Source organism: Pseudorasbora parva, chromosome 5 (genome assembly GCF_024679245.1).
Source record: "Pseudorasbora parva isolate DD20220531a chromosome 5, ASM2467924v1, whole genome shotgun sequence".
Taxonomy (NCBI): Eukaryota; Metazoa; Chordata; class Actinopteri; order Cypriniformes; family Gobionidae; genus Pseudorasbora; species Pseudorasbora parva.
The window spans coordinates 8,954,308-8,971,875 of NC_090176.1; the positions used below are offsets into that span (position 1 = coordinate 8,954,308).

Here is a 17,568-nt window from a genome sequence, read left to right on the forward strand (position 1 = left end):
AATATCATTTGTATACTTAGGATAATCATTAAAGGTGCACTATGTAATTTTTCCGTCTGCTAGATGGCGCCTATTCAAAACAAATCGTAGTTTGATGATGCCAGTATTGAGGGCAGTATCTTGGGACATGTGGTCTTCACCTCACAGCCGGTGGAAAATAGGACTCGGGAAGAAATCATGTTCATGGATGCGGTTATTAACGTTACTGTAGTGTGAAGCAGAGCAGGACCGAGTGTTGTGGAGCTGAGCACGGCTGCTGGAGCGATTGTTATAGATTGTTATATATATTACAGGTTTTTTTTTTTTTTACATAGTGCACCTTTAACTGACCGTTTGGAGACCTGGTTTTTAGGGAGGACCTGATGTCATGACACCAGAGATGTCGTTTTTGAAAAAAAAGAAGGACAAAAAAAAAAAACATTTTCTCAGCTTTTTGTTCATAATGTTGCTTTTTATGAAACTTGCCCTCATTAAAGTTTTGTTTTCTTTTGATACATGTATGTTATGTTCAGATATACATAAACCAAAATATTCTGGGGGCCATGAAAGTTTTATGAAATTGATTTTAAATGTCCCTTTCTTCGTGACTCCATCTTTCAAACTTTAGTTAGTGTGTAATGTTGCTGTTAGAGCATAAATAATACCTGTAAAATTATAACGCTCAAAGTTCAATGCCAAGCGAGATATTTTATTTAACCGAAGTTCCCTTTCAAAGCCTACTGCGAACGGCCGGTTTAGACTACACCTCTGCACTTCCTTCAGGAATGACGTCACTAGAACCGTTTGTTGACTAACCCTCCGCCCACAAGAACACGCAAAATAGGGGGCGTGGTCTCGTTGCTCTCCCACGTGGAGAAGAGCGCGCATTCAGCCCTCGCATCTCCCCGTTATGGTAAGAGGCGGGACCTTTCCGGCAAAGTGCGCTAAGCTGCTTTAAAAAAAAGCTGGCACTGACTGGCAAAAAAAAACCTTGGCAGGGAATGAGTTAAATATCAAAGATTCAGATGCAGTGGACCGAAAAGTGAAGAAAATAATAAAAAATCCTTTAAAATATAAAAACGATTTCTGACACCTTGTGGTAATTAATTTTGTATCTACTCTGTAAGAACCTCCATGAAATGACTTCACATCCACTGAAAATCATCAGATCGATAGTTGATGAAGTAATAGCACAAGTGGCTTAAAAAAAGTTCGATATTATGAGAAAAACGATGCAGAAAAGTGCAAGGACAGATATTTGAATGTGTTCAACACATCTGCAGTTTCAGTCCGCCTCCAGTAGAGGCCACTGGGATTGAACTGGCGGTCCTTTATTAAACTGAATGAGTTTCAAACAACTGAACACTCTCTTAAACCCATCAAGAGAAGCACACGTTCACACATACATACGGCTGTTCATTTTTTGTTTTTTTGTCTCTTAAGTGCCTGAAATGTTACTTAGCTGAAGATGAACATTTTCTGCTAATGTGAAGCATTTAACACTTTAACACTCACACTACACTCACAATTTCTTTTAAAAAAAGCAAAATGTAACACATGGGACTGTTCATGGAATGTAAAGTCCCAGTTTTGCTGGTACTGTCAGTTTGAAGCAAACATTACAGTCCATATCATAAGGACAGATAAATAAATACTGACTTACACAATCAAATATATAAGCAAGAAAACACACACTGGATCACACTCAAAATACACCAGAACAGCAACTGCATTATGTATTGTCTATCTAGGATGCAATGGCACTAGCAACACCTGTGCTAACTCAAAATACTGAAACCACCTGGAAATGTTCCTCATGAGAACACACTCGAAGCCTGTTGGGTTTCGGCGTGCTCATCTACTCAATACTGTCTCTGTGGTTCCTCTCCTGATCTCTACACGGGCCGCTGAAACCATCTAGGCGCTGCGGAAGGTGGTCATGTCCTTGGGTTCTTTGCTGGGAACACACCAGTCGTCGGCCTCGTGGATGGTTTTATAATGTTTCCAAGCGGATTTGTTGTAAACGGGAAGCCTCTCAATGGACTCGGTGGACAAAGCCTTCAGGGATCAAAACAACACGTTATTATAAATGGAATTCAGGAGTGAAAAAGAAAATAATCAACCACTATTACTTCAGGAGTGGAAAAAAAACTGAGTGTGAGCTCAAAATTCTTAAATTGAACTGTTATTAATATAATATGTATTATTATACACGATCATTAAAATGTTTGGGGTTGTTAGAATTTTTCTTCAAGTTCACCAAAGCTGCATTTATTTGATCATAAATACAGTAATATTGCAAAATATTACAATTTAAAATAAGCTTTTTTCATTTCAATATGTAATTTTTAAGATATTACTCCAGGCTTCAGTGTCACATTATCCTTCAAGAATGATTGTAATATGCTGATTTGCTGATCAAAAAACATTTATGATTATTATCAATGTTAAAAACTGTTGTGATGCTTCACATTTATTTGTCAAAATATTTTTTTCAGTATTCTTTGATAACTAGAAATAATATTTTGAAACCAATAAATGGCTTTACTGTAACTTTTGATCAATTTAATGTATCCTTGCTGAATAAAACTATTTCTGGTAGTGAATATATATTTATAGAATCTTAAAAAAATAAAATATTCTATATTATTTTATATGTATTATATACACATCTATGTTAGACCCATTATGATTGTTTTGCATATTGACATTATACACATTTGGGAAGAGGCTTCCTAATTTTTTTGTGTAATGTGTCTAGACATTTCTCTCATGATATTCTCATTACTGTATTACAATGTTTTTGTTTTTTCTCAATATTACTGTGATTAGAATCTTTTCATTGTAATGCAAAAAACATGTCACATTTATATTATGTCTTAAATACTTAAAAAAATGCAAAACACAGGGAAAAGGAAAACTTTTCCAGGACATTTTCAATTTTACTACTGTGGGAATAAAGACGTGAGTCACGCCCTAAAATAATATATTGCTACATCTAGTTTATTGCCATGACTTAATTTCTAAAATCAGTTTTTAATATGAGCTGCTCTCGATCATACATTAGAATTAGTCAGAATTACACCATATAAACTCACAATAGTGAGAAAAAATTCAGAAGTGCATGAAATACACTTTTTTTCCTCGCTATTGTGATTTTATGTGATTTACTGCGAAAAAAGTAAGTCAAAATTGTGAAAAAGTCACGATTACATTTTTATTCATATAGTATGGAAGTATATCAACAAAAAAGGTAATTTTGACTTTTACTTTATTGCCATGACTTAAGAATAAAATCAGTTTTTAATATGAGCTCTTAATGGTTCTCTTTACCAGTGTCAGTCTCTTAAGCCCCGTTTCCACCACAGGAACTTTACACAGGAACCAGGGTAAAATTGAAGTTCCGGGTAAATATTTCCCCCTCCAAATGGCCCTGCTCGCGAGGTAGTACTTTTTCAAAGTTCAGGAACTTTCGAGTGCGGGACTTGGGCGCTGAACATGCTGATTGGTTGAGCTCACGCAGCATTTTAGTTCAACAGGCATTTTTAAAAGTCTTTTGCGAGGTTCGTTCTGCGTTCAGTAAATATCAGTCTTGCTCTCTGTCTGGTGGCGCGCGGTCGTCTCAGCCATCTCACGTTCAATGTCCGTAATAGCTGATAATAATATACATTGTCATTTTAAATCTAGCTTTACAAGCTTTCTGAATCTGCTGGTGCTGCTGAATCTGCATATTAGTGCTCTTTTCTGTCGTTGTTAATTACCTCTTTAGTAAACCTATACATAACCAGCAAAAGCAGCAAAGCTTGAATCTCTTCCATACTCGTTATTAAATTTTTTTCACCATGTAAACGACCTGACCGATTACTTTTAAGTGTGTGTCCTTACATGACGTGACGGCGCGCGCCGCGCTCATGTTGACAAGAGAGGAAAGTACATTTTTCTGAGGGGTAAACTTTTTATTTCGTGAGTTATGAAGATAATGTTGGAGAAATGACCCAGCGTATATTGCCCCGGGCAGTTTTTACTTTAACTGCGCCTGACAGAAGATTTTTTTTTCTGAGATGATTACACTTTACAACAAATAGCTATAAATAATACTGTATTAGTCCTGGTGGCCGTTAAGAGTTGCTATGGCTACAGTAAACACACTCCAGCTGCTGGAGAAAAGAGCGTTGACATTTTTGATGCGGCAGACAAACTGCATGTGACAAAATGATTGCGATTGAAAGTCATCACATGTAACACCAGATCGGTTTAGATAACGTCTCATGTAAACAGATCACTAAATCTTTCAATCGGTACACACAAAAATGATTACTGTCCATCACTGACTTGGAGGAACAGTCGCGCGCAGTCCTATCACCGGACTAATTTGCCTAATCTTCTCGGAACTTTAGATCGCGGTGGAAACGCAGACAGCTGCAGGTCTGGGGGGGAGAAAAGTTCCTGTAAAAAAGTTCCTGGTACAAATTGTTCCGGGTAATTTTGGTGGAAACGGGGCTATAGCAAAAAAAATATTGGGACAATTTTTGTTTTGTTTAACTATTTGGAAGAAAAAAAAAACTGTCAACCCTGAGCAACAAAGAAACCCATAACACATCAGAGTACACGTGGCAGGTCTATTAGTCTGCATTATCTATTTTAACATCAGAATGTTTTGTCCCGTCCAATGCTGGTTATCACTATGTCAATCGATACAATTTTAGATTCATTCCCGCATTTAAATAAATTAATCATTCCAAAACTTTGCAGTGTGTATACTTAGCAGCATGAAAAATGTGTGAATGGGTTATATACAGATAGCAAACGAAGAGTGTTCCCTTTATAATCACTGCAGCTGTCCGTGCAGTTTTTAAGAGTTAAGGCCAGTTCACACACGAGACGCAGGTCAGTGGAGCGGAAAAAAGTGCAAGGTCTAGAAGAGCGTTTTTAAAAAGTTGAACTTACTTTAACTTGAGCGGCTTGTTTTTAACTTGCACAGTATTAACAATACAGTGTCATGCGCGAGACACTGCAAAAGACGCAAGCGCAACGGTTAAAGACGCCCATTTAGCTCGTGCTAACGTTTAAGTGCCGTGTGTGAATGTCCCCTTACACAAAAAGGATTACACACACAGAGTTACTCACTCTAATGTAAATGACAGCATCTGTGCCAAATCCCTCCATAGAGTAGAGCTTCAGGTCACCCTGGAAATATCTGGCGTAAAGTCTGGAGAGGGGCAGCCCGTAACCAAAGCCAGCCTGAGACCGCAAGACAACACATGCCATCAACATAGCACACTTTTACTGATATTAAACATATTGTGGGTGCTTTAGCATGTCATTTAAGACTGTACAGGAAATGTGTGATTAAAAACAATGTATTTGAATGCCATTTTTATCGATAGAAAAGTTAAAAGAAGACAGGAAATGAGACAAGAGAAGGGGAATGAGGTCAAGAAATGCAGACTCGAACTTGCTACATCCATATGAAAGCACAACCCCATCTGTCGGAGTGTGTTGTACCTTCATCACTAAGCCACAGTTAGTGCAACAGTAAACTTTCGAACCACTAAGAATGAAATTGAGAGATACTGACCAGAGGAGTGGCTCGAGACGTGTCCATCTGAGGACGAGGCGCAGTGGAGTAGGTGTACGTAAACAACCTGTCAATCTTCCTCAGCGGAACTCCGCCCCCGCGATCACTGACCTATCACAGAACAAGATGAGTGTGATGATGAATCACATTAGTTTTTATTGTTTAATACTTTAGTGCAGATTTACACTACCGTTCAAACGCTTGGGATCGGTCAGATTTTGTAATGTTTTTAAAACATTAAAAAGTCTCTTCTGTTCACCAAGGCTGTATTTATTTTATCAAAATATGGTAAATTGTTTTAATATATTTTAAATAGGGCTGTCGAGAGATTACAAACTTTTATCAAATTGATTACATGATATGCCAATTAATTAATCTAATTAACTGAAACATCCAATTTGGCTGAGAAAAGATAATTTGAAGTCATTATTGTGTTAAATGAGAAAAGCATCCAATAGACGTTATTATTTTATAGACGTTATTATAGGCGAAAGAAATATTTTGATTCAACAGAATTTACTAACTTTCAAGCCATGCTTTTTCCCCGCAGAAGCTGTATCTGAATTGCAATTACAATTGAGTAAATAATGCCACGAGATTTAAAGGCGATAAATTAATCTTAAAATGAATAGTTCACCCAAAACTGAAATTTTTGACATAGTTTACTCTCCATCTTAAGGCTGTATGACTGACTTTCTTCTGTCAAACATAAAAAAAGATACAATGGTAGTCAGTGGAAACCAAAACAGCTTGGTAACAAACATTCTTCAAAATATCTTTAAAATAAAAATAAAAAGTCAAACCGATTTGAAATAACATGAGGGTGAGTATATTTTCAGTTTCTGGTGAACTATCCCTTTAATGGGTCTTTTTTGTCCCAATATCTTGAATTTTAGGGCCATTTTAAACTGAATTCTTCAGGCTCCATTTTGCAGTAAGTTGTCACCCTGCTTTATGTACTTCATGAAATCAACTGTATAAAATGAAAGATGACGTTAAATGCGCTAATCATTTTAACACATTATTTTTCCATTGCTAAGTAAATATATCAATGCATTTAATCGACAGCCCTAATTGTAAAACGTAATTTATTCCTCTGAAGCTGAATTTATCATCATCATTACTCCAGTCTTCTGTCACATAATTCTAATATTCGGTTCTATTGTATTCCAACACTGTAATATGCTGATTTGCTGCTCAAAAAAACGTAGTCTTTTTATTGTCAATGTTGAAAACAATTGTGTTGCTTCATATTTTTGTAAAGTCATGAAAGTTTGCACAAAGTTTAAAAGAACATTTATTTAAAGGGTAACTAAACCCTGAACCAACTTTTTTTAGTTAATGATCTGGGGCTTTATTAATGCTGTTTATTGATTCGAGTAAATGTTTTGACATTTGGGTATAAAGTGTTTTAATTCTATAATATATGGTGTAAAAACGTCTTAGTGCTGCCCTCTTAAGGTTGAATGGTGGCTACTGCAGTTGAATTTTCCTATTGGACGTTGTGGTGCTTCGTGGCTCACTATCCACGCCCCTGGCACGAGCTCACCACGCCCTAAGAAATGTTTTCCCTTGATCACATGATGAGAACGGCTTCAGTCCAGAATGAGCTACATGAAGTAGAAACATTATGAATGAAACTCTCGTCACTTGCTTTAAACATCCTAATGAAGAAAATACAGATGCTTTTCTTGTGATATTTTGCCATCATGTCTACAGATAATTTTTATACTTCAGACGCTTTCAGACAAACCCTGACACGCAAATGTTTGCCATGGTAATGAACAACAACACCGTAACGTGGTTGTAGTCTAACTTTTATTTCAGGAAATCTTGTAATAGGCTATTAGGTTTGAACTTATTGGTCCCTTGCTTTTTTAGTGGCATTCAGTATAAGGATATGGCTGTTCAAAGTTCATAGATTAGTTAGTGGTCTCATTCTCTCTTGCGCTGCTGCTTTGCTAGCATGAATGAATGAATGAATGAATGAATGAATGAATGAATGAAAGCATCGTCGGCATCGGGAGTTAACGCAGTTTGACCCAGTGGCTGGATTGATAAGGCTCTGTGTCTACAAACATTTCACCCTCCTCCACTTCAGGTGGTGAAGAAAAGTCCTCTACTTTAGATGACCGCTCTGTTGCAAGGCTACTGTTGACACTCCAGTCACTATCCATCTTTGCGAGTCTGTCAAACAAGTTGTCACTACAGGTCTCGGGAGCAATCTGGTCATTTTTTGACTTAAAAAATATAATTAACATGATTCTAACTGGCTGTTCAGCTCTGAATAATAAACTGAGGAGAGGGGCTACCATAGATTTTACCACAGCCAGTCTGTCTGTCCGTCTGTACCTTAACAGTCAAGTCTTCGTGGCCGAGGACGATCCGTACATGAACCGGGGGATACTCCATGGCATCTTCATAAAGTTCCATGGTAGCGCGCATGGCATTCTGCAGGAGTCACACAACATATTTATAGCTCAGCACACTGCTGCCCATCTAAAAGAGCAAAGCCATTTACACGACAGATAATAAAGCATACAGTAGTGTTGCAAAAATGAATTCCACACTATGCTCTACAGATGATTTGATACATCAACCTTTCAGAGGTGAAAAATGAAGTACGGCACCTTACAGAGCTCAAACACCATGTGGTACAGATGAGATGGCACATACACCACAGCAATGGGTTTATCTGGTCCTTTAACTGCAGAGGAAACATGAGACACGATTACCGTATGAAAGGTTTACCAATCATGAATTCAGGTACATGACTTCATGTAAATGTGTGTGCAACAGAAAGTTACCATTAAATTCTTCCAGTACAAGCTCAGGTGAGTTCATATAATACCGGTCACACAGGTTACGGGCATTTTCATAAGCGTCTACAAAATAAAGGGAACATGTTTGATAGGTGAATAGAAAAGTAGATTTTTATATACACTGAAAAAATGTGTGTGGTGCTTCCCAATGCAATGTTTGGGATAGATGCTTGGGCATTTTGATTAAATTTCACGTCAAAATATATATATTTTTTCTTTCATAAAGGCTACAATGTACCCCTTTCTTTTTAATATAATTAATATAGTAAAATAATTGATGTGGGTCTGGGTTGTCAGGCTACTGTTTGACAGAATGAAATATAATATCAATATAACAATATGATAACTGATTTGTATTGCCTTGGTATCTTGCCAAAACCAGTTTATTTTCATCAGCTACGACCCATTCGATCTAGCAATCTGCATGATTTACAGCTGACACAGAGATAAAGTAGAGCAGTAAGATTACATTTATTTGCTTGAGCAAGTTTCTGTCTATCTAAGCCTATTTTAGGACTATTCAGTTTTTCCCCCACTGATATTATTTTCATGTCAGTTAAGCACATTTCAATTTTTGTTTGTGCTGTTCTCAGTGATCTTGCCATTGCCCCCACTAATCAAATCTTGAGCTATTGCCAAACGTATATAAGAAGAAGAAAAAAAAAATCATGGTCACCTTTCACTACATCAGTGACAAGACAGTTGGGGTCGATGCTGCCGATCTGCTTGGGATGAGCAGGATTGACACGCACCTTTCCCCCAAACAGAAGAGCTGAAAACACACAGACATCATGTTATTGACATATAATCCTCTCATTGATGCTGGACAACACAGCTCGATGTTAAAAGAGTGACGGTCAATCAATGACTGTTTCAGGAATGTGGGGAACGGATGGCTGTGAAACTCGTAAACATCCCAGACTACACTAAGAGTGACCATACCAGAACCCCCATTCAACTGACTTCATATTTCTGCCATCCATAATGGACCCAATTATAAACTAGAGCACTAGATGTATGTATGTGTGTGTGTGTGTCTCACTGTGCTGGTTCAGGAGCATTCTGATTGAAGTCCTGCTCATGTAGAAGCGGTCGAGGAAGTACTGCATGTTCTGGCTGGTGATGGGGTCGGTGCCGTAGGTCTCCTTAAATTCCACCACTCCTTGAGCCATGGTGGGCACTACATCATTGTGGCGGTTTCTGATCTTAATCACAGCATCTGTGAAGCTAAAACAACGGAGGTGAGCGTGTGTGTATTTGTTAGCACAAGCAGAGCTGGAAGGTAGAGGTCTTCAGGGGTCCACTTGGATCCAAAAACTGAGGCTCAACCTGAGAGGGTTTGGGTCTAAATCTTTTGTATAAAAAAAAGTAATTTTAAATAAATGTAATGTGTGAATTTCTTGGAAGAGCTGAACTGTATTTACAACGTAAACTGCATAGGAGAATGACACAGATAAGAGAAAACGGGAATAAAGTTGTTATTTTTGCGCACTAAAAAGAATTTTGGCCGCTTCATATTAAAGGGGGGGAGAAACACTCAGTTTCAGTCAGTGTCATGTCAATCTTGAGTACCTATAGAGTAGCATTGCATCCTGCATATCTCCGAAAAGTCTTTATTTTTTTTATAATTATATAAGAAAGATGCGCTGTTCCGAGTCTTTCCGAAAAAAGCCGAGCGGGTGGGGGCGTATCGTGTGAGCGGAGCTAAATAATGACGTGTGCTCGCTGCTGTTATTGTGTTGAGTGCGTCGTAAAGCTGTGTCATCCCTAACAGCGGAAAAAAACTTTATTCAAAATAAAAATATGGCTTTTAATCAGATACAGCCATACATCTATGATCCGGAATCAGACCCAGAGGCTGCAGTTGAACAGGAGCAGCAGCAAAAACGACTAGAGCAGGACGTCTCTATGTGGTACAAGTTATACACTAACTATATAATATGCTTAGCGGCTTGTGTTATTTACATATTTATACTTGAATTATATCGTCGTATTTTTGTCTTTGAAGGTGTACATGTGGGAAGTGCAGTTGTGCACGTGTGTGTGTGTGTTAACGCATGGTTTGTGTAGATTGTAACGTTAGTAAGCGGACTGGTTTTGCACGGCAGGCTAAGTTAGTGTTTACATAGAAAGACACGGAATAGTAGCGCATTTGAATGAAGAAGCGTGCTTATTTAGTTCAACATATTTCCCCACTCTTTGTGTATTGTTGTTTGGAGTGCTTTTACAATACACAAACATAAAGTTACACATATAGTGGCCAGCTAAACAAATGTACACGCACTACACATCGCATGCTCCATTGATCAATTAACTATACGTGATCATGTTTGGGCTACTTGATGAGCATAGGCAAAAACACAGACATTTGAAGCAGTCTCACTCACCGCCTGCGGTTCTAACGTTGGGACCTTTATCGTTGGGACTGCTCCATCCTTCAGCATTAGGCGATCGGAAAATCCGGCGTCGAGCTGGGCCTTGTTTATGAAACAGTCGGCACCGAAATGCAGCGAACAGATATAAACATTCGCGCAACTCAGTTGCTGATCCGGAAAAGCAAATTCCATCTACTGTTGCCTTAACGCGGGGTTTTTGGGGAATCTGTGCAGGACTGTCTTGGTCTGGCAACCAAAAACGCACTTTTTTGGTGACATTGTTATGTGCACATCACCTGTGCAGCGCATCCTACAAGCCAGCGCTTTGATGGGCGTAGCCTGTTACTTTCGCTCTCTCCCTCTCTCTCTCTCACGCGCTTCCGGTAGAATTGTCCGTAAGGCCCATACAAGGAAATTCCGCCCCCATTAACGTCAAAGGGGACGCATGATCGCAAAAAACTTGCCGAAACTTATGACTAACCGGAAGTAGTATTTTTGACAAAGAAATACTCCCATCAAACGTCCACCTTAACTTTTGAAACTTTGTCTATGTTTAGTATGGGAATCCAAGTCTTTAACAGTGTAAAAAGATCAGTATGCATGAAACAGCATTTCACCCCCCCTTTAAGGTTGAACCACTGGAGTCACATGGAGTATTTTAACAATGTCTTTACTTCCTTTCTGGGCCTTGAAAGTGTTAATTAAATTGCTGTCTATGGAGGGCTCAGAGAGCTTTCAGATTTCATCAGAAATATGTATTTGATTAGTTGAATTAATCTAAATCTGAGGTAATGATCTTTGGTCTGTCAAAGCTTGCCAAAAATATCACCTCACCTTGGTAACATCACCACACAAGCGAGGAATCTTGGGGTGATATCTGACTCTGAGCTAAAATTTGACAGACAAATTAATGCTGTGGTTAAAGGCAGTTTCTTTCAATTGAGGAGCATTGCCAAATTGAAGAGCTTCTTGACTGTTAGGGATATGGAGACGGTAATTCATGCTTTTATTTCATCCAGACTGGACTATTGCACTTCCTTGTATCTGGGGATGTAAAAAAAAAATGTTTGCTAGCTTGCAGTTTGTACAAAATGCCATGGCCAGATTGTTGACTGGCACGAGGACATTTTCTAGTATATCTCCCATACTGGCCTCTCTGCACTGGCTCCCTGTAGATTTTAGAGTGCAATACAAGGTCTTAATAATTTTTAAAGCATTACAAGGTCTCGCTCCAGAGTATATTTCTGGCCTGTTACAACAGCATTAGATCTTTCAATAGGTCAATAGATCTTAAAGATCATTGCAGAGTCTATTTTTGAGTGTCCCTAAATCTCGGTTGAAGACGAAAGGAGATCGTGCTTTCTCTGTGCCAGCAGCACACGTCTCTGGAATAACCTCCCTCTGCATATCAGATCCTGCGACTCATTAAAATGTTTTAAATCGGTGTTGAAAACGCATCTCTTCTCTATTGCCTACAACTCCCCATAAAGGCTGGGATTTTGAGATGTGTCCTGTACTGGGTGTTTTATCAATGTTTGATTAGTGGTGTTAAGAGTGTAAAGCACTTTGGTCAACTTAGGTTGTTTTTAAACGTGCTATAGAAATAAAGGTTGTTGTCATTTGTATTCCAAAGATGAATGAGGTTTGGGTTTGGAATGACATAAATAATGACAGAATTGATTTTTTTGGGGTGAACTAACCCTTTAATGAATCGTTATCTTAAGCAAAATAAGTAAGCTGGCATTCAGTAAAATCTATAGCTTTTAATTTCGAATATATACAAATGTCATTTACGTCTTTTAGTTTGTCAAGAGATTTAAAGCACTGTTTTCCAAGAGTGTGTAATGTGCTCTAGTTAGTGCATAAGAACGAGCCTTTGTTTAAATCTGGAAATAACGCAAAATAACAGAAAAGTGAGTTAGTCCTCAGATGCCATGTCTGCAATTTTTTGCAAAAATATCTGGCATTAATTTGATCTCATACATTAACATAAGTTATTACTCCACCACCTGCATGGCATCATAACCAATATGGTTGAATGACAAATAGTCAGTTGTGACTAAGTAGTGGGTTTCTTCACTGATGCATCGTACTATGGTACACTAGTTACACAGTTACTTTGTTATACAGGAATAAATACACACACTTATGTGTCAAAATGCCCATCACTGTAATAGTATTGTCATTGTTTCCTCGTAAACAGTCATTTATTAGTCTTAAATTAACATAGATAGTTTAGAAAGAAACCCATGCGAATCAGTATACTCATCATTATACTCATTGGATCAGTGCATTTGATCTTAAAGTGACAGCAGCCTAATGAACCTGCTGTTGTCTAATGTTAATCAAACAACAAAAGACAAAGCGAAAATCACTCACTGCGCTTGACTGAATAACTATTGTAACTTTAATAGAGAGCATGAGTGATTTTGCCACCTAATTGTGCTTGAGCAGTTAAATATATATGTTAAATACCTATGTGTCAAAGTGACCATGTATTTGCAAGTAAACAGTAAGTGAACTAAACTACTAATCTGTCATTATTAATGTTAATCAAATGACAACAAAAAGAGAGAAAATCTCACACTTCTCTTGACTGAATCACTTTTGTAACTTTAATAAGAATAAATTTATATTTAATTTACCTAATTTTATCGGGTATCTCTCTTTAAATTCCATTATCGGGTTCGGGTAAGAAATGATTCGCGTCAGGTACAGATCCATGGACCAGAGAAGACCTATACTGGAGGGTATTTGTATCTCTTACTCAGATGTGACCATTTGATCATCAACATTCCTGTCCTTGAACTCAAGTATATCCTGGAAACTCTGCATGTACCTGCAGGGATGCAACAGAACCAAAGAATATAGCTCAGACATACAAACATATCCCAAATATAAGACTTTACGCATGCATTCCCACTGACCAGCTCTGCACCAGGTGCACTGAAGGAGTTCTCAGCAGGTTATCAGGCAATAAATCTATTTCCTTCAAAATATTCGCCAGTCTGACAGGCAGCTCCTGCCTTAGAAACGTGAATGACGTTTTCTCACACGCGTTTTCTGAACCTAAAGAGGAAAATTGTGTACAAAAGACTTAGAGATCATCTAGTAAATTAATTTATTCTATTCCCCTTATGAAAAAGATTGTGGTTTTACTGTGGTAAAGGTGGGACTGAGTACAGGATTCCCAGGATAGGGCTGAGGTAGGGCTGGGCGATAAAACAATTATGACAGTTATCACTAGGGGGGACGAGACATCTCACAAGACGAGACACAAGATTGGGTTCACAAGAACAAAACAAGATTTTTAGATATTAAGAGCAAACGATAACCATAAAAATATTCCTAAATATTTAAAGGTTATGATTACAACTAGATAACTTTCATATTGAGAAATATTAACATGCCTCAGAGAACCGCACTCAAACTTATTAAAATCGCGTTTGAATGAGTACTCCCATTTACTTTCACCTTCGGGATCGTGCATACTCGAATGTGAATAGGGAGCGGTGGTGCTGAACGCGCATTTTAAAATACACTCACCTAAAGGATTATTAGGAACACCATACTAATACTGTGTTTGACCTCCTATCCCCTTCTGAACTGCCTTAATTCCACGTGGCATTGATTCAACAAGGTGCTGAAAGCATTCTTTAGAAATGTTGGCCCATATTGATAGGAGAGCATCTTGCAGTTGATGGAGATTTGTGGGATGCACATCCAGGGCACGAAGCTCCCGTTCCACCACATCCCAAAGATGCTCTATTGGGTTGAGATCTGGTGACTGTGGGGGCCATTTTAGTACAGTGAACTCATTGCCATGTTCAAGAAACCAATTTGAAATGATTCGAGCTTTGTGACATGGTGCATTATCCTGCTAGAAGTACCCATCAGAGGATGGGTACATGGTGGTCATAAAGGGATGGACATGGTCAGAAACAATGCTCAGGTAGGCCGTGGCATTTAAACGATGCCCAATTGGCACTAAGGGGCCTAAAGTGTGCCAAGAAAACATCCCCCACACCATTACACCACCACCACCAGCCTGCACAGTGTTAACAAGGCATGATGGATCCATGTTCTTATTCTGTTTACGCCAAATTCTGACTCGACCATCTGAATGTCTCAACAGAAATCGAGACTCATCAGATCAGGCAACATTTTTCCAGTCTCGGTCCAATTTTGTTGAGCTTGTGCAAATTTTAGCCTCTTTTTCCCATTTGTAGTGGAGATGAGTGGTACCCGGTGGGGTCTTCTGCTGTTGTAGCCCATCCGCCTCAAGGTTATGCGTGTTGTGGATTCACAAATGCTTTGCTGCATACCTCGGTTGTAACGAGTGGTTATTTCAGTCAAAGTTGCTCTTCTATCAGCTTGAATCAGTCGGCCCGTTCTCCTCTGACCTCGAGCATCAACAAGGCATTTTCGCCCACAGAACTGCCGCATACTGGATGTTTTTCCCTTTTCACCCTATTCTCTGTAAACCGTAGAAATGGTTGTGTGTGAAAATCCCAGTAACTGAGCAGATTGTGAAATACTCAGGCCGGCCCGTCTGGCACCAACAACCATGCCACCCTCAAAATTGCTTAAATCACCTTTCTTTCCCATTCTGACATTCAGTATGGAGTTCAGGAGATTGTCTTGATCAGGACCCCAGCCCTAAATGCATTGAAGCAACTGCCATGTGATTGGTTGATTAGATAATTGCAATAATGAGAAATTGAACAGGAGTTCCTAATAATCCTTTAGGTGAGTGTATAAGACAATTGTCTGTCTGACACTTCTGTTGCACAACGAATCATCTGCCATGGTCCAGTCAGTCCTCTCGTGATGTGATCAGTGTTGCGCCATATGTACGACTCAAACAGCTCGTGTTGAATGAGCTGATCGAATTTAAGCGAGCATTATTTACCTGAATTGTTTTAATTTCTATTTAAAGCAAAATTACAGTGGCGGTGTAATGTAAATGTAGCATTGGCATTCTATCCTAACTTCACCCTCACACTCCATCATGACCAGTTCATCATGACAATATAACGCGAGAGAGACAGCTTTTCACCTCAACGAGAAATCTCATCACACTTTAATCTCGCGAGATCTCGTGGCAGGAGTAGTTTAAAACCACAATTAACGTTTTTTACAACTTTCACTTAGGAGCAAAACTCTGTCTTAAACTTAAAAGAACATTTGACATCCTGATCATTTTCAAGTTCATATCGGCTAATATGACATATTTTTTTTGTCCACATCGCCCAGCCCTACGCTTGTGGGTCTATAGCGATCCCTGCCAAGGGACCCACCATTTCTACCCAGGGGGCCCAAGGCAATTAACTGTACAGGGGGCCCTGAAAAACACTGCCTAATGTGCAATGTAAACATCATGAAATATATAGTACTCACAATACCATAGTATGTAAAATGACTGTTATTTACATCAAATCCCATAATCACTGAACCATGATAGTACTTTATTTCTAACATTATATTCTAATCTACTTAAAATTTATCATGATAGTACAAAAATTACATTTTTAAAATATTTAAACTACTTTCTCTTTAGGATTGGATGTTGTAAGGGACTCTATTTTCATATTAAATTGTATCCACTTGATTGCAGACTTACCAAAATCTATGAACTGTTTCATAGAGAGAGGAGAAGGCGAGAATCTGGAGTAAAAGTCTATTTGCTTGGAAATAGATGCGGCGTTCATCAAAAACCTGTAGATTTTCATATTGGCGTCTGTTTAGTTCTTCAGAGAATCTAGAAAGATGTGTCCTGTTGGCTTTCTGAACTCAAATAGTTTTGTCCAAAATATAATCAGCAGATGACTGTGTACTTGTTTCTCGTGGCGTAAAGCTGAATGTCAGTCATGTTCGCACTCATTCAGGATCAGTGATCCGGGTAAATCCAGGGCTCTCTGGAAAATGCAGTTCCACTCTGTAGAAAATGCAGTTCTGTATTAGCTGGTAATGGCATTGCACACATTATGACATACAGGTGATCCCGGAGTAATGCCTGACGGCTGTGGAGACCGATAAGCGCTGCAGCAGCGTGTGTGTGTGTGTGTGTGTTTGTTTATGAACTCATCTGATACGCAGGAGCATCAGCGCACACTCGGCCTGACCGCATACTGCGCACACAACACGACACACGAAACAACACCGGCAGCCTCGAGGACAACAGCCCCTGAAAGAAACCCGTAATCTCTGACCTGTTTTCTTGTTTGAAAATCTATCTTGCCAGGTTGCTGTAAACAAGTTGCCTCGCGTTAATGGTGCATGGTTTCATTGAAGCATAGATCCTCCACTCTATTTTACTTCCGCCTTGGAGGAGCCGCTGAATCACGTGACTCTCTGCGACGTATCCTGATTGGTTCAACGTAAATGCTGGATAAATAAATAATGTTTGTTTTTGTTTTTCACACTAACATAACAACATTCAACTGTTACATTCATAATAGCATTAAGGAAGCAACACGTCCAATATGCTCTGTCGCCAACACGTTTACCCGAGGCGCCACATCTTTTATCAAAATCTATTATCTTGTTCTTAAAACTTAAAAGTGAAAGTGTGCGTTATGGATCACAAGTACCAGGAACGTGCATTCTGTTAACATATTTAACTTTTTCTTCTTTTGAGAGGTAATTTAAATATCATTGAAAAACAGAGGGAAATTTGACAGACCTGCTGAATTTAGTGAATTAAAATTAGGATTAGTTAAAAGTGTTTTTGTGGTTGCTATGTTTTAATGTTGGCCCATCAGTTGCTTAAACGCAGCCTAGAGCGTATTTATAAATTCCAAAATTAACAAGT

At 38.6% G+C, this 17,568-nt stretch overlaps 1 protein-coding gene across 1 annotated transcript; it reads right to left on the reverse strand.

Moving 5' to 3' along the window:
* Positions 1-1,236: 1,236 nt before the first annotated feature.
* On the reverse strand, positions 1,237-17,100 carry pdk1 (pyruvate dehydrogenase kinase, isozyme 1). The gene is made up of 11 exons (XM_067443193.1): positions 16,378-17,100; positions 13,682-13,823; positions 13,522-13,593; positions 9,422-9,606; positions 9,056-9,151; positions 8,365-8,442; positions 8,188-8,264; positions 7,910-8,008; positions 5,558-5,668; positions 5,107-5,220; positions 1,237-2,037 (listed from the first exon to the last, which is right to left on the reverse strand). The coding sequence occupies exons 1-11, from the start codon at positions 16,484-16,486 to the stop codon at positions 1,897-1,899; spliced, it is 1,224 nt and encodes a 407-aa protein (XP_067299294.1). The 5' UTR covers positions 16,487-17,100; the 3' UTR covers positions 1,237-1,896.
* Positions 17,101-17,568: the final 468 nt, after the last annotated feature.